The sequence below is a fragment of the Myotis yumanensis genome, unplaced genomic scaffold (assembly GCF_028538775.1).
Source record: "Myotis yumanensis isolate MYYU_CA2020_CCGP unplaced genomic scaffold, mMyoYum1.0.hap1 SCAF_8, whole genome shotgun sequence".
NCBI lineage: Eukaryota > Metazoa > Chordata > Mammalia > Chiroptera > Vespertilionidae > Myotis > Myotis yumanensis.
The window spans coordinates 9,205,195-9,231,275 of NW_027223759.1; the positions used below are offsets into that span (position 1 = coordinate 9,205,195).

At 37.5% G+C, this 26,081-nt stretch overlaps 1 protein-coding gene across 3 annotated transcripts in view; it reads right to left on the reverse strand.

The window, feature by feature from the left end:
• Window positions 1-64: 64 nt before the first annotated feature.
• Window positions 65-26,081, reverse strand: part of ORC2 (origin recognition complex subunit 2) — a 28,682-nt gene continuing 2,665 nt past the window's right edge. For 2 of the 3 annotated variants that reach the window (XM_070421801.1, XM_070421802.1), the window contains exons 3-18: window positions 25,751-25,854; window positions 25,150-25,293; window positions 24,042-24,131; window positions 19,632-19,724; window positions 18,944-18,975; window positions 17,154-17,214; window positions 16,208-16,401; window positions 14,882-14,980; window positions 12,414-12,523; window positions 10,763-10,895; window positions 9,597-9,693; window positions 6,013-6,159; window positions 5,012-5,183; window positions 4,657-4,718; window positions 3,911-4,029; window positions 65-2,676 (exon numbers count right to left, since the gene is read on the reverse strand). In XM_070421801.1, coding sequence (XP_070277902.1) covers window positions 2,590-2,676; window positions 3,911-4,029; window positions 4,657-4,718; window positions 5,012-5,183; window positions 6,013-6,159; window positions 9,597-9,693; window positions 10,763-10,895; window positions 12,414-12,523; window positions 14,882-14,980; window positions 16,208-16,401; window positions 17,154-17,214; window positions 18,944-18,975; window positions 19,632-19,724; window positions 24,042-24,131; window positions 25,150-25,293; window positions 25,751-25,847 — 1,737 coding nt within the window. In that variant the 5' untranslated portion in view covers window positions 25,848-25,854 and the 3' untranslated portion in view covers window positions 65-2,589. Of the gene's footprint in view, window positions 2,677-3,910; window positions 4,030-4,656; window positions 4,719-4,811; window positions 4,903-5,011; window positions 5,184-6,012; window positions 6,160-9,596; window positions 9,694-10,762; window positions 10,896-12,413; window positions 12,524-14,881; window positions 14,981-16,207; window positions 16,402-17,153; window positions 17,215-18,943; window positions 18,976-19,631; window positions 19,725-24,041; window positions 24,132-25,149; window positions 25,294-25,750; window positions 25,855-26,081 lie in introns of those variants that run through there. The other variant, XM_070421803.1, reaches the window with a different exon arrangement.

Genomic DNA, 26,081 nt, shown 5'->3' on the forward strand with positions numbered 1-26,081 from the left:
TCAATATGTTTTTACTGAAAAAAACAATACTATAAATAAAAGTGATTCTATCCAAATTGGAATTTTATTAATAATAAAGACTGTTGACATATTCTTCTTGCAAATAGTATAGTCACAAAAATTATAAAAATAAACTAGTGGATATTTAAGGGCAAATGTAAAGTTTACACATTAGATCATTAAAGATTTTGTGTACTTTTTTATACTGCAAGTTATAAACTAGATAATTTAAAAAAAAGTGCAAGCCAGTAAGTATATGCTATCATTTCTGTTTTTAAAAGGAAAACAAATAGACAAAAACCCTTATCTGTGCATAGACTACCTCTGGAAGGTTAGGCTATGAATGGTTGCCTAAGGCAGTGGTCAGCAAACTGCAGCTCGTGAGCTACATGTGGCTCTTTGGCCCCTTGAGTGTGGCTCTTCCACAAAATACCGACTTCTGCCAGAACCGGTTTGGCTCAGTGGATAGAGCGTCGGCCTGCGGACTCAAGGGTCCCGGGTTCGATTCCGGACAAGGGCATGTGCCTTGGTTGCGGGCACATCCCCAGTGGGAGGTGTGCAGGAGGCGGCTGATCGGTGTTTCTATCTCATCGATGTTTCTAACTTTCTATCCCTCTCCCTTCCTCTCTAGAAAATCAATAAAACATATTTAAAAAAAAAAAAAATACCGACTTCTGCACATGGGCCACAAAGTTTCAATCACACTGTATGTGCGCGCCCGCACGTGGTATTTTGTGGAAGAGCCACACTCAAGGGGCCAAAGAGCCGCATGTGGCTGGCGAGCTGCACTTTGCCGACCACTGGCCTAAGGAATTGGATCAAGGAGTAGAAAAAAACTGCTTTTCATTAGCCTTTGGCACAATTAAAAGAAGTTTTAGCCCTAACAGATTTGGCTCAGTGGATAGAGCATCGGCCTGTGGACTCAAGGGTCCCAGGTTCCATTCCGGTCAAGGGCATGTACCTTGGCTGCGGGCACATCCCCAGTTAGGGGTGTGCAGGAGGCAGCTGATTAATGTTTCTCACTCATGGATGTTTCTAACTCTCTATCCCTCTCCCTTCCTCTCTGTAAAAAATCAATAAAATATATATATTTTTTAAAAAATTAAAAAGAAAAGTTTTAGAGTTAGTAATGTACAAATTCTTAAATATTTTAATAGTAATTGTCTTTAAGATAAAACCCTTAATTGATGGATTTAATATAAAATTGATTAATTATATGCCACAAAGAAATGATTTAAAAATTCTGAGCATTTTGGGAAATATTTTCACAAAAGGCATTTACAAAATAAAAAATGCTGATGTGATATATACTTTATTACAGTGATATTAATGATGATTTTCATTTCCAAGTATGAAATATTTCAGGGAATATGTGAAAACTATAAGCTGAGTACAGTGACCATGGTTAGCCTTTTTTTCTTCAGAAAAAGGCTCGTGTAAATATTTAGAAGGCTTGAAATTGTCACTAAGAAAAAGACTGAAATGCCTTACAGTGAGTTTTAGATGTACTTGATAGAGAAATCAATTAATGTAAAGCCAGCCCGGCCCGTGTGGCTCTGGTTGAGCATCGATCTATGAACCAGGAGGTCCTGGTTTGATTCCCAGTCAGGGCACATGCCTGGGTGTGGGCTCGATCCAGGGGCATGTGCGGCATGTGGGAGGCAGCCAATCCATGATTCTCTCGCATTACTGATGTTTCTATTTCTCTCTCCCTCTCCCTTCTTCTCTGAAACCAATAAAAAATATTTAAAATTTAATTTAAAGCCAGCTATTAATATGCTACTCACCTGCATGTTATTCAAGAAAAGAAATAGATCAATATACAAGAATACTTAAATTTTTATTTTCTGTTGTCTTGAAGATAGTGACTAAAAAATTCAAAAGTATTTCTCTAGCCTGGCTTCTTACTTGTATCATGAAGGTGATGGCACAAACATTAAGTGTTTCATATTTTTCATGTGCTTTCTAGGCTGGGTATACACCCTATATACTTGTTATGCTTTTCCCACTATCCCAACTGAATAGTGTCATGCACCCCCCGCCTCCACCCAGTATGTAGTTTAAATCCTAAAGGAGAAAGCTGGATCGCCTAGTTTTCCCCAATTTTATTCCTTTCGTTAAGCCAGTTCAGAAACAGTAAGTCTTCTCCATTTCACTTATCAGCTCTGACACAGAGCAGATCTGTGTGATGCCAATGTCTTCGTACTTCTGCACGCTGGAACAAGTAGCCCCAGGAGTGTTAAAAGGCCCTCAAAGAATCAGGAGTAGTATCACCTCTAATATAAAAGAATTAAAAACATCTAGTTCCAAACAGTCCCTGAGCACACTATTCACTCCAGCAAGAATCTCCAGAGAGGTAATGAATGAAAGGCACAGTTTCTCCAACTTGAGGACCACTGAATAGCATAGTACTAGAGCTGGTAATTAACTAGCCAGGCTAATCAAGGTTCTAATTCATGACATCCCCCTCCCACTTTTAAATCTTGTACAATGGAAAGAGTCTGGTGCTGGATGTAAACACAGTTTAGACTGCAGGAGAGGCAGCCGGAGTACAACCTTCCACAGAATATTCAGGAGTAAAGGAGAGCTTCAGGACTCCTCTTCCTCTTTTTCCAGGAACTCCGACAACGTCCCATTATCAATAGGAATGAGTAAGTATTCCACTCCATCAGTTCCCTAAAAGACGAAAGAATACCCTGGATGTTAGTCATTTGTAAGATAAATTTGAATCCTATCATAGTTTAAAAAATGCATTTAATATTTTATATAAATTTAGCAGTATAAAAGGGGAAAGGGCACACATACACACACAGATACACACATATATACATATATATATATTTAAAATACACTGAGTTTTTAGGCCACTTTCTAGTGGAAAAGAAGTCTAGCGGGTAAGTGGATTATTTTCTTCATCCTCCTTTATACAATCTTATACTATTGATTTTTTTGTGCTTTAATTTCCCATTCAACTGGATCCATTCCATTGGTTTTAAAATACATTTAGTATCTCCCATTAAGTAACCTCGTTCTCTTCCATCTATCACCAGCCTCGGCACCTTTTCAGAGAGTTGTCTAACAATGGTGGTCTCCTCACCTCTCCCTCAGCCCAGTCCAACCGAGCTACTGCCACTATTATGTCACCAAAAGAGCTTCTGTTTAGATCGGTGATTTTCAACCTTTTTCATCTCATGGCACACATAAACCACTAAAATTCTGTGACACACCCAAAAACATTTTTTTGCCAATCTTACAAAAATAGGTATAATTTTGATTCATTCACTGGATAGCTATTGTATTGGCTGTTGTCATTATTTTATTTGACAATCTCAGGGAAAAGAGGTCAGTGCCCCTGACTAAACAGTCAGGTATTACATGTTTTAAACATTCTTGGGGCACACAGTGTGTCGTGACACACCGGCTAAAAATTGCTGGCTTATACCAAGAGATTCCATATTCCTAAACCTAATCATCTGTTTAGTCCTCCTCTTCTGGCCGCTCAGCAGCACCTGACTGTACTTCCACACTGAACAAGCGTATTTGCAAACAACTGGCTCCAGGAGCGTTAAAAGGCCCATTCTGCAGACGGTTCTTTTTTTCTTAAAACATGCTTTTCTTGGCTTCTGTAACATCATGTCCTGGTTTTCTTCCTCATTCTGGCTGTTTCTCTCACCTTGCAGGCTTATCTTTTACTTGGCCATTAACTGTCACACTTCTAGGCTTAGTTCCTGGCCCTCTAATCTCACTACCTTATCTCTGTACAGAGCTCAAATGGCCCACTGCCTAAATGGATCCTTGACCACTATGGAGCCTCAGTAACACAATTGGATCTCGGTCAGAGGCACCCTTGTCCTTAAGTAAACAAGCAATGCTCTTCCTGGAATATAAAGCTGCAACAGCAAAGTCTCACCTTCTTGGTTCTTATAAGCTTGTGGTCCCTAAATTCAGTTAACTGGGCCCGAAGTGTCAGATCACTATTGACAAGGAATGCCTCCCGACACTGCTGGTAAAAATCTTGAAAAGCAAGTCCTGGAGAGTTGAAAAGCAGATGTGAACATAAGTCAGCATTTCAGATAGAACCCCATATATGGATACCCACATCAAAGAGCACAGAGATAAAGTGCTGTGGCCACAGTATTGCAAAGCAGTCATTAAGTGTTGATTTAAAACCAAGGTAAGTGCCTCTGGAAGAAGCAAAACTAGAGAATACTGTGGCTTATATTTTTTAAACAAAAATAATTGGTTGAAAATAGGCAACTGTGACCAAGTGTTATATAACCCTACAGGCAGTTTTAAATAGTGTGAATAAAGTTGACTATTAAAGTGGGAATAAGTAAGTCATGAGAGCTGAACGATTATTAAAATGTTTAACACATTATTTTTACTCAATCAGAAGAAAATCTCCCAAGATGCCCAATGTATGAAATGTATGTAATTGGTAGACACACATCCATAGTTAGCACACGAAATTCAAAAAGCAAGCGGGGTTTGCCTCTCAATAGGGTTGTGAGGATAATTTGCTATGTGGCAGACAACAGGATCACAGAGCAAACCATTTATTCACTGCTGTGAAAAACTGCAGTGCTATTAGATTCCAGAAAAAGGAATTTATGGGGTGAAACAAAAGTGACACAATTTAATATAAATATTGAATACCTAGGTAAGAAGGGTTATCCTGGTTATCCAGCTGATACTTTATTAGTAGCCTGAAAATCCCCCTATGGAGAAAAACACACAGGAGCTTAAATCCAGAATGTTAACATCAAAAGATAACAGCTAATAGTAAAGTACATGAAGGGAATGTGGAATACTTGGCTTGTCTATGTTAGCTTCTGTTCCTTTCTCCAAGGAATATTACATACTGGCCTCATCATTGATGTTTCTATCTCTCTCCCTTCCTCTCTGAAATCAATAAAAATTAAAAAAATGAAAGAGACCTGGGTTCTAGCCCCAGCTCTACTACCAAGTAAGTAAGTAAATAGATAAAAGAAACTATAGTTTTCATTCTTACCTTGCATTAGGGGTAAGGCTTCGTAAGACATGAGTTAGGGAACTAAGTGGTAGTGATCCAGACTGTTTAACAAGAAGAGAATTCTCATAGGAGGTTTCTTCAGTATAAGGACTATACGTAGTGGTTTCATACCAGAGCCAGTTATAAAGACTCTGCTTTACATGATCCCACACTAAAGCACAAAATCAAAGAAATAAAAACAATTACTAATTATTCTCATATTGTCCTGTTACTAAATTCTACTCCAGGAAAGAATGAGAAAACATTAAATAAAAAAATGAATCCTATAAACTTTTGTTTTTGCCATTTCCCCATCCAAATCAGTACCTGACAATCTCATGATCAATCAGCATTTGAACCTTCATTGGTATGTTAAATACAAGTTAAAATATATTAGTGCTACCACAGCATTCTTTTAAAAAGCTTGAATATTTTTTTAAAATATATTTTATTGATTTTTTACAGAGAGGAAGGGAGAGGGATAGAGAGTCAGAAACATCGATGAGAGAGAAACACCGATCAGCTGCCTCCTGCACACCCCCCAGTGGGGATGTGCCCGCAACCAAGGTACATGCCCCTGACCAGAATCAAACCTGGGACCCTTGAGTCCTCATGCCGATGCTCTATCCACTGAGCCAAACCGGTTAGGGCAAGCTTGAATAATTTAACATTTTGTTCAATAAGATTATCACAGTCTCTAAACTAAACTGCATAAAATAAATGTTGCAATACGTCAGAGTAGAAAAAGACCAAAATAACAGTTGGGTCTCCTCTCTTTCGAGGTTTAGGTGTAAAACACTTACTTTAGAACCTGAATTTTTATTTCCAATAATTATGTTCTAAGTCAGATTGAGGACACCTAGATTCTTGGCTACCTGTGTCTTTAAAAATGCAACAAAAATAAAACTGTACTAAAAATTAAAAATGCTGTGACAACATTAAGAAAATTAATCTTGTAAGACTGATATCTCAAGAAAGAAAAATAGTTATATTTAACTTACTGAGAGGAGCATTGAGGTGATCAATAGATGCTATAAGATATACGTTACGTAAAGATGACAACTGTGCAATAATTTGCTGGCTTTTGTCTCCTCTCAACATTTGGCTATCCAAATTGTGGATAAGAAGGAAGAGTTCTAAAGAAGAATCTAAAAAGAAAAATAATTCAATTATTATTTGCAATGAGTATTTGTGAAATCCCCACCACATAAAATATGGATTAAAGAATATATGAAAGGACAAAGTTACTATTGCTTAGGAATATACAATTCATTTGAAAATATGTCAGTCATTCATAAAATAGGCAAGACATCATTAAACTCTTTAAAAAAATAAAATTAATTGAAAATCAATAGGGAGTAGAGTAATTAGACTTAACTGGAATGGTTAGCACTTGAATCAGACCTTAAAAAAAAAGCCATTTTAATAAGGTATAGGTAATAAGGCAAGATGCATATAGATTGGAGGTGAATCTGAGCATGATGAATTGCAAGGTTGGAGTGGAGGGGAAAGACACACAAAAAAGAAGAGAGAGAGAGTTCTCGTTAACCATTAAGATTTAATATAGAAAAGCCTTATTATCACAACAGCCGAAGGAGATAATAAAAGAGAGGGGGAGGCTTAGGATATTATTGCTCAAGGAATCAGGAAAGTGAGAGAAGTAAAATATAAGTCAATGAAGAATTTGGAGGATGAAGCTCTCAACACCATCCAATACTGCAGATCAAGATAAAGGATGAGCCAAGGCCAATGTTTAGTAAAAAGGAAATTACAGGTGACCTTCAGGTATACAGCTTAAGTAACACAGAAGAAATTAAGAAGGAAAGAGGTAAAGAGCAGAAGGCAGATGTGTCTTCAAAAACTCTAAAATCATATTGAAATAGGAAAGTAAAATAGCATGGAAGGGTAGTAGAATCAGGTAATTTTTTCCCTAGGATTTCTGGAAGAAGTCCTATACATATTTTTTAAAGCTGTTTGTAAGTCTCTCAGGAGTTGATAAGAAATGGGCATTTGGTAGTTATGATGAAGGATGAGCCCTTTAGAGAGAGTAAGTACATTGCTCTTGCCCTGGGGATAGAGGGACAAGAGAGACAATATAATGACAAAAATTCTGAGATGACACATTTTAAAAGACTAGGGTTCCTTGAATGCAAGAAGCCATCAGTCAAAAATTTTAAATTATACATCAATAAATATAAATTATACATAAATAACATATACTATATTTACAATTGTAATTACATATAATTATATAACAAATATACACTGAGTGGCCAGATTATTATGACCACCTGACGTTTTTAGGCAAATTAGCTATAATTTCACGCTGAAGTTGCTAGAGGGCCAGACCATTATAAATAGGGAAGCAGATTGTTTACCACGACAGTAGAAGTGATTTTTTTCTGAAGATATGGGTAAACAATGCGATTTAACAGCCTTTGAATGTGGGATATATATATACACTGAGTGACCAGATTATTAGGACCACCCCATCAGTACTTCGTTGGGCCACCTTTTTTGTCTTCAATACTGCGGAGATTCTTCTTGGCATTGACTCCACGAGATGTTGAAAGGTGATGCGAGGAATCTGACACCATGCCTGATGAATAGCATTGTCCAGTTCTGTGAGATTTGATGGTTGTGGAACCAGCTGCCTGATGGCTCTTTTCACTTTGTCCCACAAATGCTCAATTGGATTGAGATCTGGTGATTGTGGGGGCCACCTAAGCAAGGTAAAGTCTCCCTCACGTTCTTGAAACCACTCCTGCACAATATGAGCACCGTGGCATGGCGCATTGTCTTGTTGGAAGAAGCCATCTCCATTGGGATATGCCATCAACATGATAGGATGAACTTGATCAGCAACGATACTTAGGTATGTTGTGCTATTCAGACATTGTTCCACACGAATTAAAGGGCCCAAATCATGCCAGGAAAACATGCCCCAAACCATAACACTGCCCCCACCAGCCTGAAGGGTTGTACTTATGCATGTGGGGTGCATGCTTTCATGCTGTTTCCACCAAATTCTCTCTCTGCCATCTGCATGATGCAACAGGAAATGTGATTCATCGGACCACATGACTTTTTTCCAATGCTTGACTGTCCAATCCTTGTGTTCCTGTGCGAACTGGAGACGTTTTATCTTGGTAACTGCAGACAGCAAAGGTGTTCGAACAGGCCTTCGGCTTCCATATCCCATATGATGCAGTGTACGGCTAATTTGCCTACAAACGTCAGGTGGTCATAATCTGGCCACTCACGTTTAAATATATCCCACATTCAAAGGCTGTTAAATCACGTTGTCTACCCACATCTTCAGAAAAAAATCACTTCTACTGTCGTGGTAAACAACCTGCTTCCCTATTTATAATGGTCTGGCCCTCTAGCAACTTCAGCGTGAAATTATAGCTAATTTGCCTATAAACGTCAGGTGGTCATAATAATCTGGCCACTCAGTGTATATCACATATAACATGTATTATATATATAATACGTATCTAGTACACATATGCATATATATAAAACGACTTTGGCATCTATTTTAATGAGCATAAAAACGATACCAAAATTACCCATCAAATCAAGCATAACAAATTACTCCTTCTAATTCTTAAGCAATGACTGACTGACAATTGTTAAAGCCTAAATAATTTTATTTCTAATTTTCTGAAATGCTCACATAACCAGAAAATTCACACCAAAGAATAACAAAAGTTTTTTTTCCATTCCATATTTTAGTATATGAAATTACTGAAATGCAATATTTACTCAGAATAAATAAGAATTTTTAATAAAAATATTAAATATAAGAGTATCACATAAAATGTACCAATTGACTGGAGGCACTTTACAATCACCAATGAAACCTGAAAATTATTCTGAAATAAGAGGCTTTGGCTAGCCCTAACCCGTTTGGCTCAGTGGATAGAGCGTTGGCCTGGGGACTGAAGGGTCCCAGGTTCAATTCTGGTCAGGGGCATGTACCTTGGTTGCAGGCACATCCCCAATAGGAGGTGTGCAGGAGGCAGCTGATCGATGTTTCTAACTCTCTATCCCTCTCTCTTCCTCTCTGTAAAAAATCAATAAAATATATTTTTTTAAAAAAGAGGCTTTGGCCCTAGCCGGCTTGGCTCAGTGAATAGAGCGTCGGCCTGCGGACTGAAGGGTCCCAGGTTCGATTCTGGCCAAGGGCACATGCCTGGGTTGCGGGCTTGATCCCCAGTAGGGGTTGTGCAGGAGGCAGCCAATCAATGATTCTCTGTCATCATTGATGTTTCTATCTCTCTCTCCTTCTCCCTTCCTCTCTGAAATCAATAAAAAAATATATTTTTAAAAAAAAAAAAAAAAAAAAAAAAAAAAAAAGAGGCTTTGGCTTATAAAAAAAATCAAAGTAGTAGGAATAATTTTTTCTTGTTAGGTAACTAGTGAAGTTCATAGAAAAAGAAAACACAATTATTTTAGAGTAATCTAAATCAGCATTGAGAAAAGTAAAAATAATCCTCATTTGTGTGTATACTAATACATGAATAAGTAAGTGTATGCTTAGTTTTACCCTAAAACTAGAGCATCTACTTCATGTTACCTTCTTTAAATTTGTTTATTATCCAGTCTAGTTGATCCAGTACATTTCGGAAAGTACCCATATGATCGAGGACTTCTTCTGTTATAGAATTGAGGATCTGTATCATAGAAGTGCAAGAGGTACATAAATTATAACTTATTCTGCATAAAAGATAAATACAATTAGCAAATCAATCCTTTTTTATAAATTAAAAATGAATATAGATTTCCCTCCAAGTATGAAAAAAATTACTTTTTAAAAAATGCTACTGGGCCTTGGCCAGTGTTACTCAGTGGTTAGAGCATTGGCCCTCAAGGGTTCGATTCCTGGTCAAGGGCATGTACCTGGATTGCAGGTTCCATCCCCGGCCTCAGTCAGGGAGACAACCAAGCGATGTGTCTCTCTCAAATCAATGTTTCTCTCTCTCCTTTCTCTCTCCTTCCCCCCTCCCTTCCACTCTCTCTGAAAATCAGGTGAGGGTTAGCAAAACAAGAAAGTTTCCTGGTACTTAAGTATATCTATCTTCATAAATATATATACTGCAGAAGTTAGAGCTAAAAGGAAGAAAACATGGAATAGCAAGGACGTAAAGATAATAAGAGGGATGCAACAAACCCTACCCCCCAAAAAATACCCCCAACAATATGAGAAACATTAGAAAACTATTGATTTATCAAAGGAAACAGAACAGAAACACTGACATTTTTAAAAAGGCATACTACATCAGTTAATATCCAGCACCCAAAAGGTTCATATTAATTTTCAAATGATGAAGAAATATGAACATTTGGAGTAAAAATTACCTATAAATTATTATAAAACTAAAGTATTACTTATATTTTTATTAGAGTACCAAAGTGACATAAAAGCCTAATAAAAATTGAGGTCCCACATAATCCTGTCCTTCAGAGAAATATTATTAGTATTTGGTACAGTACACAAAGCTAACTTTTCTCTAAGATTTAATACATTATCAGTTAAGAAGTAGGAAATTCAAAGATGGGGATTCAAAGCTAGAACCTTCTGAGTCTAAGCTCATCTTAATTAAGCAGTATGCAATCCTACTAGTAGGAAGTCTAAAAACAAAAACTGAATACTCCAGAATGAGTAGTAGCAACCTCATTAATGTGGAGGTATAGACTGGCAGGAGTTATGATGTGGTTCCTTTTAACATTTTTGAAACTTACAGATTTCACACTGATTCCAGGAAAGAAACCATTGATGACAATATGAATGGAATCTTGCAGCATGGTGGCTCGAAACCTTTCTAGTAAATCTCTCTTAGAACCCAAACCATAAAGCACAATGTTGAACCCCAGGCTGTTAGGAAAGATAGCATTCATAAAATTAAAGTTCAGTACCTGTTATTGCCAATTTTATAATCAACCAGTTTCCTTATTTAAAGCTTATAAAAAAATACAGAAGAACTGGGATGGCTAAATAACTATAATGATTCCCAAATTGTACAGATAAAAGCACAATTTTATTATTAGTACACAAAACTTAAGCGTTCCAATTTTAGTAGCTCTCTCTCCAGCTCATACTACTTTCAACCTGCAGATGCTGGGGGTAAAAGGACATGGGAGGTGCAGCAGCCTTTTAATTGGTAGATTAAACTGGAAAGGTAAGCAGGGGCTAGGTCACAAAGGTCTTGGTAAGTCAACTGACATTAATTAGATTTTATTCCCAGGACTATGAGCATTTACTAGGAACCTAGTCAGTTGGTAACTGAAAGGTTTTAAGAAGGAAAGTAACATGTTCTTTTTAAAAGATCACACGGGCTAATGGGAGGAATAGATGAGGAGGGACAAAACTGGCTTGAATTAGGTGTCAAGGAGAAAAATGTAAGGTGTCAAAAGCTATATAGGTGAAATCAATAGGATTTGGAGAGTAATTGGCATAGACAACTTTACATGTATGGGGTGGACAGGAACTGTGCCAGGCAGCAGGGGCAGGTGGGAATGATGGATTTAAAATGAGTTAAATTTTATGTACGTTGAATTATTTACAGGGACATCCACATGGAAATCTCTAATATTCAGATATCTGTGTCTACTGCTGAAGATTGTGATCTGAGCTGGGTTGGGCTGGAGATAGAGTTATGAGAGTTATTCACATACAAAAAGCAACTGAGGCCAAGAGAGTGAATGAGATGACCCAGAACACCACGCACTAGGGGTCAAGCTAAAGTTGTTTATGGAGGTCAGTCAGAAACAATATTATGTGATGCTCTGTGGCAATGCAGGATAGCCTAGAAATAAACAGAAGAGAGATAAATCCAAAGGTAGAGATTAGCAAGGTAGAAATGGCAGAAAAAAAAGAAGGGAATTCAGAGAGGTAGCAAATACTCAAGTAGTTAACTACGAGGTGTAGGCTGGGAAGCAAAGCAAATCAAGTTACTGAAGTTGACATACTAGAAGAAAGAAGAAGGGGGGTTGGGGAAGGAGATCAGAGTGAAGAGCTGCTTTGTACATTTATAATGACAGATCATAAAGCATTACTGAGAGGAGCTGAGGGCCCACCAGGGAGGATAATCATTCTCTTACTAGCATAACCCTTTGACCTGTTATTGGCAAATTAAATTAAATTTAGAAAAGACAAATTTCTAGAGAACTAGAATTTCTGAGCAGAGCCATACAATCATGACAGTCCACATTTGCATCATAAAATTGAAAACACACCTATTTTTTCAAATTTTTATATATAACTAAAAATATATATCAAGCTTGTTACAAAAAGAAAATTAAATAAATTAAATTACTTTGATTTTAACACAGGCTTATATAAATATACATTATTCCTTATTTTACAAGGGTTTGCAATGATGATAGTACTTACTGTAACTGCAACATCCATTTATGAAACAATTGTTCATATTGTTGATTTAGTTGTTTAAGTTCAGCAGAAAAGGAAGGAGAAACCTTGCTCAATAAGTTACGCAGAGTTTGCTTTAAAAAAAAGGAAGAGAGGGAAGAAAATCACTTTCAAACCACAGACATCAAATTAATCCAAACTAAAAATATTTTCTTACGGGTAGAGGTTAGGAGAGGAGACATTCATTTGGTAATGAGTGCATGAACTGAGTATACATAATATCTCAGATATGATTTAAAAATCCTATCTAATAACAGACAAAGATGCAAATTGACTGTACCTTCGCTATGCCCACCATTGACTAATCAGAGTGATATGCAAATTAACCGCCAACAGAGATGGCAGCTAATTTGCATATACTGGCTGGGAGCAAAGACTGAAGACTCCGTAGAAGGAAGCCAAGCAACGGAGCCGAGGTAGTAGAGACGGGCGGGGTAGGAGCGGCAGAGAAGGGCGGGGTAGGAGCGGCAGAGAAGGGCAGGGTAGGAGCGGCAGAGAGGGGAGCGAAGCCCTATTCTTGCAGGAATCTTCCTGCAACGGGCTTCTAGTTTGTTTATAATATTCTTTTGGGTACAAATATGTGATAGCAGTAAAGAATTTGCTAAGTTTTTCCCCAGAACCATTTACATGATTATAAGCAGATATTAATACCATCTCTTCCTTGGAACAGTTTGGCTTCTTTTTTTTTTTTTCCTTTTTGTTATGCCCAGATTTCAGGATCCCCAAGAAACCACATCAGGGAGCCAGCCATGTCCGATGCAAAAGCATAAGAGTCTTTATTCGAGCTAGCTCGGCTCCCCCACCTTGCCGACACAGCAGCAGGAAGCAGAGAGAGAGATAACTCTGTGTGGAGACGTGTTTTATAGTGGGGGTTGGAGTAAGGGGTGGAGAAAGGACTGTGCTCTGCCGATTGGCCAGGAGCAAGTCGGTGTCTTGTTCCTGGGTGTGGCTAGCAGAGGCTTAGACTTCCGGGAAGAAGCTCCTTGCCAAGCATGTGGCCAAGGTAAGATGGAGCACTTACCCTGGGGCAAGATGGAGGGCGTAGCCCTTACCCTGGGACAAGGTGGAGGGTGTAGCCCTTACCCTGGGGCAAGGTGGAGGGCCTAGCCCTCGCCCTTTCACTTTTCATTGAACTAATCGGGTGACACTGGTTAACAAAATTATAAAGGTTTCACAACCTTTGCACAATTCCACAACACATCATCTACACACTGTAATGTTTGTTCACCACCCCAAATTAAGTATCTGTCTATCACCATTTATCCCCCCTCTATCCTCCTCCAGCTTCCCTCACTCCCCTATTTGTCTTCTTGATATATGTTTTCAGCTACTTTCAGATTTGATGTCTGTCCTTCTTATATACCAATACACCAGGTCACAAAACATAAATAACCACACAGCATTATGTCATCCAGGTCACAGAGACTTACCCTATATTTTCCTCTTTTCTGTAGGTTGAAAACTCTTGTTAAAAACCCTGAACACCTTAGAAAATTGCACTAAAATCTAGCTTGCAGAGAATAATAAATCTTGATACTCTCTGAACTAATAACCACTTCTTTCTTCTTAGATTATCAACCCCACTTTCTACTGAAAGATTCTCTCTCGAATGGTTCTGTCTCCTCTCTAAGGGAGGCATCAATAGCTATGTGTTATTTCTCGTAACATGAGGTGCTGGAACATAGTATATAGAACTTGTTACTGTATTGCACTAAGCAGGTTTTCCATAATATCAAGAAGCAAGATATCCTCTGCTTTTTGCAAGGTTTGTAACTGAGAGAGTCAGGTCAATTGTTTTATGAACAGTGTGAGGTTTAATAAATATGTGGCTTAAGTGAATAACCAAGATTAATGGTACATGGATATCAAATAAACCATGACTCTGATTATTATAGATCCTGAAGAAATGATAAGAGAAAAAATGTGTAATTATAGTCTGCCAACTAGAATTCTAACCCAGTGAAACATCTATATATATAAAAGCCTAAGCAACTATCCGACCATTCGACTGTTCGCTATGATGCGCAATGACCACCAGGGGGCAGATGCTCAATGCACAGGCATGGAAACATGGAACAGACTGATGAATCTCAGAGGGAAGTGGGGAGAGGGGTGGATGGGAAGAGATTAAACAAAGATCTTATATACATACAAGAGGCCTGCGGAGATCGGACCGAAACCGTGCACTGGGCCTCCAACATCCCCTGAGGGATCTCAGATTGCAAGAGGGCACAGGCCAGGCCTAGGGATCCCACTGGTGCATGAATCCGTGCACCGGGCCTCTAGTTTAGTATATAATAAAATATGTAAGAGTTACATCACGTTAATTTGTGTTTCATTTGATCTGGACAATAATTCTGCTTATGTATACTTAACTCTTCAAATCAGCTTGCAATAAGAAAAATTTAGAAGTAACATTTTTTGCAACATACCTGATCCAGTTTAGCTTTCTTTAGTTTCTGCAGTGTTCTATCAGAGGTTAAAACTTTTGAACTGCTGTGAGCTTCAAAATATTCTTCTACTAAGTCACTCTGAAAATGCAAAGTAATTTCTTAGTTTCAGATATTTGTTTTATATCAGAACCAGACTGTAATAGTAGCGTAAAATAGCATATGTGAAATTCTTTATTTGGCATTCAGTATATTCTATTCAAAGCAACATAGATTTTGGACCAAGCAAACTTAACTGCAGTGATAACACTGAGTAACTTTTAGGACCATAAAAGTTAAAGAAATGACTAGACTAAAGTAGTCTATTCCCCAAAATAATTCTTAAGTCTCCACATATAATTTCCACTTAAACTTTAAAAAGGGGGGGTTTACATATCAGAACCTTTGTCTTGCCTCACAGAGTCTGAGCAAATCCTTTAATATTACTGCAGTTGAAGCACTGTGAAAATGAGGAAGACATCAACAGCAAGGTCAAAAGACTTGCCTACTATTATTACAGTAAGATAGAATAAAACTTGTTCTACTGATTTAGAGCAGGGCTAACCTCCATGGTGGCTATGGGATAAGAAGCCATCAAGCAGTGGGCTTCCTGACTGCTCTGAATCTTTACACAAAATAACAGGTTAATTAGCCTTTGCTCAAGCCATGATGTCTATGGTTTTCTTCCAAACAGCTCAGCCTGGATCCATAGCCACATTACTTATTACCTACATTTACTTGAATACATCAAAAATGTTACAAAAAATAAAACTATATAAGAAGGTATACATTGAGAAATCTTGCCCCCAGTTATCCAATCTATATTTTTAATTAAAAGCTCATTTTTATACAACTGACTTGATATGTCATTTTTAGCATACATTACGGTATATATAATAATAAAAATGTAATATGCTAATTAGACCGGACGTCCTTCTGGACAAAGCCGGGGCTGCGAGGTAAGCCCAGGTCCCAAGTGCCTGCTGGTGGCTGGAGGGAAGCCCGGGTCCCAGGTGCCTGTCAGCGGCCAGAGGGAAGCCCAGGTCCCGGGTGCCAGAGGGAAGCCGGTGTTGGCAGCCGGGGGAAGGAAGGCCTATTCTTGCACAAATTTCATGCATCGGGCCTCTAGTTATTAGATAAACAGGCCAACACAGAAAGTCCAGAAATAGATAAAGATACATGGGAATTTATGTGAAAGGCTGACAAAATATAGAGAAGTGAAGAAAAAAAGTATGCTGATTCCCCCATTTGGATCTCTTCTCTTAGGGTAGCATATCTTTGCAAATTACACAATTTTTCTTGAAGGTTTAAGTCTCTCTCTTCACTTACTGTTTTATTTCTTTTCATTTTCTTAGAAGGTGTTTCTTTGTAAACAGGAGCTGAAACTACTCTATTCTGAGCTTGAGTCTTCGGGCTCAATAGGACTTTATTAGCGTCCTCTTCAAATTCTTGTGCAACCTCTTCATCGTCCTCTGAGTTGGAAGCAGAATATTCACTTTCGCTGTCAGAATGAGACCTTGGGGCTGTGGGGGTAAAAAGCAATTGGGAAAATTTGACAGTTTGACAAGAGAGGTGTGGGGTAACAGGAAGAATGTGGGCTTTGAAGTAAGAGAATCTGACTTCTGGTTTTGCCATTACTTGCTGGTGATTTCACCAGAACTAGTTATATTAAGTTTTTGGACCAGTTTCCTAAATTATCAAATGAGACTAACAGTGCCTAATTTAATAGAGCATTGTGAAGATTACAGTGAAATGTATGTAAAGCAACTAACAATGCCTGACACATAGAATCTGTGGCAGAAACTGTCAGTCATACCTACTACCAGTTTGGCTCAGTGAAGGGTCCCAGGTTTGATTCCGGTCAAGGGCATGTGCCTTGGTTGCGGGGACATCCCCAGTAGGGGGTGTGCAGGAGGCAGCTGATCAATGTTTCTCTCTCATTGATATTTCTAACTCTCTATCCCTCTCCCTTCCTCTCTGTAAAAAAAAAAAAAAAAAAATCAATGAAATATATTAAAAAAAAAAAAACCTCAGTGGAAAATAAAATACAGCCCTAGACAGTTTGGCTCAGTGGATAGAGCATCAGCCTGCGGACTGAAGGGTCCTGGGTTTGATTCTGGTCAAGGGCACATAATGGGTTGCAGGCTTGATCCCCACTAGGGGGCATGCAGGAGGCAGTGGACCAATGATTCACATCATTGATGTTTCTATCTCTCCCTCTCCCTTCCTCTAAGAAATCAATAAAAATATATATTTTAAAAAAAGGAATACATACCTATTAATCTTTTCCTTAGAACACGAGTTGCTGTTGACAGAAATTCACTTTTATCATTGTTCTGTTTAAAAATAAAGAAACAATATAGTTTAAATAGTCAAATAATAATGATGAAATGGGAATTAATGATGGATCTGAGTGAAAGAGGCTAGAAAATAAAAATATTTTGTTTTCAATAGACTAATTAAAACTAGATGAACCTAGTTCCTAGAACTAGAAGATAATGACAAATGAATTTGTTGGGGGGGGGATGGGAGACACACACAACAAAAATGATACAACAATTCCAAGATTCCTAGAGTGATTCTAGCAGTTGTATTCTAGATATCTGTAAAGTATATATGTACTTTTTTATTATTATATAAAGAAAAAACATAAGTATATCAGCCTTTTGAAATATTTTTCAGATTAGCAGAATTTATTTTTTGTTAAAAAGTATTTATGTCCGTTGATGATGAGTAAACAAGGAAATAGGCATTCCTATGCATATAGCAATGGGACTTTTATTATTTTTATAGTATTTTTAAATTTTATTTTTTATTTTTTGGATGTGAAGGCGATCTGGCTGCGACATCTGTCACCCCATTGATCGCCAGGGTTGATTCGGCTGTTCTGGCTGGCTAGGCGGGTGTCTCCCTCCTTCACCGATCCATGTGCGTCCCTCCCAAAGCTGTGTGCTCGGTCGAAGAGGACGACCTCCGCCCCCCCCCCCCCCCCCCCCCCCCCCCAGAGGACAGGTCTTTGGTCAAGGGTATACGAGTAGCTGCACTCCCCTGCTGGAACCTCCAAACAAGCTCTCAAGGAAAGAAGCACTATTAAAGATAAAGGAGACTCTGACATGTCTAATCCCACACCTAGACTGCCTAACTAGGACATTTCTGCATAAGCCATAACCATGGCCCTGAATACTCACATTCTTATAAAGGGCATGAATTTAGCCTATATATAGTCTAGGACAGCCGTGGGCAAACTACGGCCCGCGGGCCGGATCTGGCCTGTTTGAAATGAAGAAAACTAAAAAAAAAAAAAGACCGTACCCTTTTATGTAATGATGTTTACTTTGAATTTATATTAGTTCACACAAACACTCCATCCATGCTTTTGTTCCGGCCCTCCGGTCCAGTTCAAGAACCCATTGTGGCCCTCGAGTCAAAAAGTTTGCCCACCCCTGGTCTAGGATGTCCAAATCAAAAACCACCCAAACCTGGACACACTCACCACTCACTCATTATCATGGATTTGCCTTGCCCATCTGGGCTTGCCCACATCCAGCCACGGCCACTTAACAAGGCATAATGAGAAAACAAAAGCACAAAAACATAGAGGAGAGCATAACAATTCTCAAATCCTTTCAGCTAACCTGGAATGTAGTTTCCAAATGTAAATCCTAAAAAGGTAGACTAATGGACTTCATGGATCTTGGGTCCAATCCCCCAAGAAACAACAGAATATTATCTATAAAAGCAAAGCAAAACCAAACCATAAAAGTTCCAGGCCAGGTCTACTAAGTTGGAAACACCAGGGATAATTCTAACACAAAAAAGGCATGCAGTAGGGTCCAAAAGACCTGGCTTCACTTCCCAACTTTCCTCCTTCTTACCTAAGTGAACTTAGACAAGTCACTTCACCTCTCTGAACCTCAGATTCTTCGTTTATAAGTTAGGTATTTAATTGGCAAATACCTGTCAGTTATAAAGCACTATACAAATCAAGAGACGAAAGCTCTATTTTTCAACTTGTTTTACTTTGTAACACTAAGGTTTTTGCTAGTTTTTTAGTCAATTGCTTACCTTCAACTGAACGTCATCTGAAGTCGAATGCCCTAGAGAAAGAAACAAAAAGCCATTACTTACTATAAATACTTCACTTTTCATCACAATCTAGCTTCATTAAAAGCAAAGTTGCAGTTTCTACCCAGAAGCCATCACATATTATTGAATTTTCAATTAATTGCATCTCCACTAGAGGCTGAATTATTGTTATTAATTATGTGATCACTCTGATTAGTGACAGCTGTGTCTTGCACTTCTGTAGCATTCATATAGCAAGAAAAAATGGAGCCCTTTTCATTATTCATTATTTTAAAAGGACACAGTTCAACCTAGTTCAAATGGGTCACTCAAAAACAACTGCTGCACAATTCTCCACAAATTATAAGTGTTATTTCAAATAATATTTGCCAAAGCAAATCTTCTGTGAACAATTGGCTACCTCAAGCAAATGACAACAGAATTTTTTTTTTTAACAACAGGATTTTACAACTGTTTCTAGTTGGCCCTATCAATCTGCACAACTTCAACCAGCACAGATCTTTATTGATAGCTAAACATGGGTATACTAAGGCACACAGGTTGTTGAATGAATTTTCAGAATAGAAAATAAAATACGTAAATATGTACTCATGACAAGGAAAAAAAGTAAATACTATAACTTGAAGCAACTAAGAAAACCCTCTTCAAATAACAGGTAAAATCTTACCCTTGCTACATTGAGGAATGTTTGTCACAATTTCAGAATCATTCTTCAAACTGAATGACACATTTTTTCTTGGTGTTTTTGCTAGTTCTGAAGCTATAAACAGAACAAAGATATAAAATACCTTTTAACAGACAATAGATGTAGAGGGGAAATAGCTTTATTTCACTTACATAAAGTCTTAAAAAAAAAAAGAAAAAAAGCCTGCCTGCTACTATTACCTTCCGCTTAAAAAAAAAAAGGGGGGGGGGGGGTCGTCTTAAATTTTGTAAATTAAAGCCACTTTATTGACTCAAACTCTTTCTAACCTATTTCACACAGTTTTATGCCCCAATCTTGAAACTGACCCAAGAGAGTCATGAGAGTCCCCACAAATGCACTGGCTTCTTCTTTTTCTTACCCTCCTTGGTTCTCTGTATCACTCATTAGAGATTTTCAATCTTTCTTTGAAGTTACCCTTTTATTTGGGTTCAATAACATTATCCTGGTCCCTGGCTACTCTTTTTCACTGTCCTCGTCCTCCCCAACAGCCTACCTGTACGTTTACCTGAGGCTCAGGCGTTGGCCTTCTCATTGTGCCTGAACAATATGCCATTTTTGGATAAAAGACTGATCCACAGGATAGGAGAAAAACTTCACAACAAAAAGCCACATACAAAGTAACTTAGCTAACTGGGATCATTTTGGTTTTACATTGAAACAAAATTATTCTATCTGCTTTTAAATAATTATTAAACTACAAAAGGATTAAGGGGGGAAAAAGGAAGAGTTCAAAAGGAAAAAGAATGAGTCACCCATGTATGGTTACTTACTCTAATAATAAAAAAAATAGGGCATATATGCATGTTTTTTTATTTTCATTTTTCCTAACAATTCATTTGCATTGTACTTTACACACCTGGTCTGCAACATATTGGAAATTTTAAAGTAAAATTCCTCTTTGCCTAATGATAGCTTCTCATCAGGTTATTTATTATCTGATCCTATGTAACCAACCTATTTTCCATTTCCCTAAAGTCATCTTTCTGCAAGTTGGTTGAACTCCCCCCCATCCTTTCTACTTGGCTCTTTTGTTTGCATTTATCTACTCATCCTGGACAGGTTTTCTGTATTTTACAAAGCCTTCCAATCTAATCCCTAGTCTACTTCTAGCCCTACATCATGTTTAGCTCAATTTTATTTAATCATCATTTATACTCAGGTAATAGATTATTTTCTGACAGATCATAAGTTATTTAAAAATATGAAGGCGTTCTATTTATTGGTATATTTAAATGTAAACACAATTAGCAATAATGCTTATAAGTAAAAGAAGCTCTTTAAAGAGCATCACAACAAACAGAGGTCCTAACTAAACATAGATGTTGGAAAACATAATTAGTCTCAAATTATCCAGAAAACTATCTTTTCATGACATGACGGAAATGCACAACATAATATTTAAGATTCCTGCAGCGCCGAAACCGGTTTGGCTCAGTGGATAGAGCGTCGTCGGCCTGTGGACTGAAAGGTCCCAGGTTCGATTCCGGTCAAGGGCATGTACCTGGGTTGCGGGCACATCCCCAGTGGGAGATGTGCAGGAGGCAGCTGATCGATGTTTCTCTCCCATCGATGTTTCTAACTATCTATCTCTCTCCCTTCCTCTCTGTAAAAAATCAATAAAATATATTTAAAAAAAAAAAAAAAAAAAAAGAAAAGTTACAGTAACAAAAAAAAAAAAAAAAAAAGATTCCTGCAGCACATACACATATCTTATGGCCATGGGCATGTTGATGATCTGCTTGGGGAACTTCTACTTGACTGCTTCCCTAGGGTTGCACTATTAGTTAGTTCTCCTTTTTCTCCAATGGTCTTTGTCCTGCTTCATTGCCCTAGGGTAGGGGTGGGGTATGTAGGGCCGCCACAGCCACATAAGGCTCCAGAAATCTTTTGGTCTGGCCCTGCCAAGACATTAGGGGGGAGTTCATTAAATGTTTGACCAAATATAGCAGGTTAATTTTTAAGCTGATAATTTTGTATGGCCCACGAATGATGTTATAAATATCCAAATGGCCTTTGGCAAAAAAAGGTTCCCCACCCCTAACCCAGGGCTTCATTTTGATCTTGGTGTCTATCTGATCCTCTCTCTAACAACTACATTAGCATTTTTCTGGTTTCTCAGACACTCTACAGCAGCAGTTCTCAACCTGTGGGTCGCGACCCCTTTGGGGGTCGAACAACCCTTTCACAGGGGTCGCCTAAGACCATCGGAAAACACATATATAATTACATATTGTTCACAGTAGCAGAATTACAGTTATGAAGAAGCAACGAAAATAATTTTATAGTTGGGGGTCACCACAACATGAGGAACTGTATTAAAGGGTCGCAGCATCAGGAAGGTTGAGAACCACTGCTCTACAGAATTCAGTCATTTTTCACAGCTCTAAAAACTTTTACTTTCTTAATGTATATAAACACAGCAATTAATATAAATTACTGTATGTACGTTAGGTTAAAAATTAATGATGTATTTAACATTACACCTTTCAGAAAAACTGAATTTTACAAATGAATGAATCATATTATTTTCAGAAATAGGTCTTTTTTTTTTTTTAAACCCTTATCAAAGGATTAAAGAGAGGGAGAGGGAGAAAGAGAAATATCGATCAGAACGTGCCCCAACTGGGACCGAATCTGCAACCCAGGCCTGTGCCTTGACTGAGAATTGAACTGGCAACCTTTCAGTACACAGGATGATGTTCAACCAACTCAGCCACTCCAGTCGGGCCAGGAACAGGTCTTATTACTTCTTATATGTTCCTCATTAGTGTCAATACCTAACAAGAGTGCTTTTCACTTGACCTTGAACATTTACATGGTCATTGGCATAAAAATATACCACTTAAGCAATATACGTTGGTGCTTTATGATAGATTATAAACCCTCTTATACAATCATTAAAGGCCCAGTGCACGAATTCATGCATGGGTGGGGTCCCTCGGCCTGGCCTGCGATCAGGGCCTATCGGGCGGCCAGGGGGAGGGACTGAGGGAGGTTGGCTGGCAGCGAGAGGTTGGTTGTGGGAGCGCACTGACCACCAGGGGGAAGCTCCTGCATTGAGCGTCTGCCCCCTGGTGGTCAGTGCGCATCATAGTGACTGGTCACAGTCACTTAGGCTTTTATATATATAGGATACATTTTACCAGGAAAACCTCACTATAATGAACTAATTTTCAGGCAAGGGGTGTCTGTTAAAGCCGAAAATCGGTTATACAATAAATAAAGGAGGTTTTCCAAATGTGCATGTTAAAAAATTGACAAATTGGTTAGTTCACCCGTTTTTACTTATGTAGACACATATGTGTAATTAAAATTAAGTACATATGAAGTTTAATGTCACAGAAAAGTTTTCTATATATATTACTACAATTTTAAATTTATATTGAATAGGTCTATTAAATGCATGTGTGATTCACCAGTCGCTGCAAATAAACAAATGTACACGGCTGGGGCTGGGGCTGTTTAATGCATGTGGGAACATCTGCAGCCAGTTAAAACTGCTGCAGAAAGTAATGTCTGGGACAACAGAATCAATTACCGCAGCGGTGTGATCACGTGCAAATCATTTGCTGAACACTGTTTATGAACAGTGATTTTTGGATTTCAATATGTAGACAATAGTTGTAGATAAATAGTATTTATTTATGTCAGCAAAATTACTACAGTGTCTTCTCCAACATATGACCTATTCGCTAAAATTTGTTAAAAAAAAACAGTGAAATAATAACAAAAAATATAACCTGTTTATTATAAGCAAATCTTGGTTAAAAGCATTTTAAAACTAACAGGGTGTTAATTTTCATATATGAGATATAGACTGGAAATTTTGTTCACTAAATCTGAAGTCTGTTAAATTGAGGTCCGCAAAATCAAGGGTTTACTGTCTTCCTAGAATTTCATATGCTTATGGACCACCTTAATTTTCAAAGTGCTTTCACATGTTATTTTCTTTGACAGTTTAATTTTAATGTTTTATTCTCTGAAAATCAGTAATTCATGTGTAATTCATATAAATGGTAACCTGGGTAAAAAAATGTTAGAAGAGCACATTCCCAACACTTTCATATACATAGTTTTCTATATATATGTAACAAATTGAGAATATGCCTCACTTACTGAACAAAACCTTGTTATGAACCTATGCTAGAGGTTGTGGGAAGAAAAGGAAGACAGGGTTTCTACTATTAGAAGCTTATAATCTAGCTGAGAACAGAAGACATCTGAACACACAAAAACAAAAACTAATAACTTTAAGTATGCTCAATAACATACAATGACATCCCTCATCATTCTTTTAGGGAATGCAATGGGGAATGTGGTTAAACACACCTTCTTAGAAAAGGTGAATAGTGATTACAAAAATCAACATACCTAATTTAGCCATCTTTTCAGGGTGTTTCCTATTCTGAAAAGAATAAACTTTATTCCCACCAACGGTAGCAGAGCCATTTTTCAAAGATTCTGAAAGAAAACACAAAATGTATTTGGAAAAACTGAATTTAATTAACAGAAAAAAAAGACAAAGTTTTAACTAAAAACTTAAATTTGTACCCATCACTACATAAACCTTACATAAAGGTTTAACAATATACATAAAATATTTTAAAATAAAAAATACACAACAGACTATGATACTGTTTTTACAAATTTTATTTTTTTTAACTTTTTTATTTTTATTGATTTCAGAGAGGAAGGGACAGGGACAGAGAGATAGAAACATCAGTGATGAGAGAGAATCATTGGTCGACTGCCTCCTGCACGCACCCTACTGGGGGCCACGCCTGCAACTTGGGCCCTGCCTGACTGGGAATCCAAGTGTGACCTCCTGGTTCATAGGTCGACACTCAACCACTGAGCCAGGCTCCATTGATTTTTAGAGAGAGTGGAAGGGAGGGAGGAAGAGAGGAAGAGAGAGAAACATGGATGTGAGAGAGACACATGATTGGCTGCCTCCTGCACGCACCCTGCAAACCAAGTATGTGCCCTTAACTAGGAATCGAACCCATGATCCTTCAATCCCTGGTTGGGGCGTGTGTGAGAAGCAACTGACTGATGTTTCTCTTTCTCTCTCACCCCCTTACTCTCTCTAAAAATCAATTAAAAAAAAAAAAACTGTGGAGAAAATACCTATAATAGAAACTCAGTACTTCCCACCTTTTCAACTACAGAGAAAAAACCTGAAGCAATGCATTTCTCATGAGAAATATATTAATATAGCACCCACATGAAAAGAGTTCTGGAGATGGATGGTGGTGATTGTAGCACAACATTTTGAATGTATTTAATACAACTGAACTGTACTCTTAAAAATAGTACAGATGGCAAATTTTATGTTATGTGTATTTATAGTAAAAAAAAAATTTTTTTTGGAAAAAAATAATATGGCACACCATTGCCTAGCCTGCCAAACTATTTTATTGTATCCTGCAAAGCAATTTTGGCTATTTGTAAGTATACATTCCCCTCTTTCCCCAAGTACCTTGAACATCTCGTCCTAAAACTTCCACATAGTTCTTATCTTTTAAGACTTCCAGGCCATCTTCCTCCAAATCATATTCCGGCTTCTTTATTATTTTTTTTGTGTTGACCAGAAGTTGAGGTCGCTCCTTTTTTAATTTAGCTCCTATAAGAACATCCAAGGAATCAGAACAGGACAGGTACAAATTCTGTCTAAACATTACATTTAAATAAGTAAAACCATTATACTACTTATATTGTCATTACTAAAAGGATAGGAATAAATTCAGTATTTTTCTCTTTAATTAAAGAAGATCAAGGTAACAGTGAAGTGACTTGCTTTATGAAATTATTTCAAATTAGTTAAAAATATAATCTGACCACTCTTCCACTTATATAACTAAGTTTAAAAAAAATAAAACCTTGAAAGGGTACTATCACCACTACTGATCATTTCATATTAGATACGGCTTATTTTTAATTTTCAATAAAGTTTGAAAGGAGTAAACTAAAAAGTAAAGTAGTTTTTTACAATCTTACTAGATTAAATACTTTGTGCTATAGTTTCAAAATAGAGTGCTCTATTTTAAAAAGTGAAATAATCTATAACCATTACTTATTACCTCCTTCTCTATCAAGAATGTGATTAAGAACATCATCATCTCCCACAAACCGAACCTCCAGCACTTTGTCTTCCTTTAATTCCAATTTATTCATCATTGCCAACCTAAACAAAAGCAATAGAGCACTCAAAAGAGATGAAAAATTCTGATCAACAAACCAAAGAAATTAAACACTAACATAATGAATACATGTATATGTATAACATTTTGAAAAGTCTTTACGTATGAGAAATATATTATGCATTATTGCATTATTATTATGTTTTCGATAATAGGTAATTCAATGCTTCATCTGAAAGATAAAAGAGGAAGTGGTTCCCGGGATTTGGAA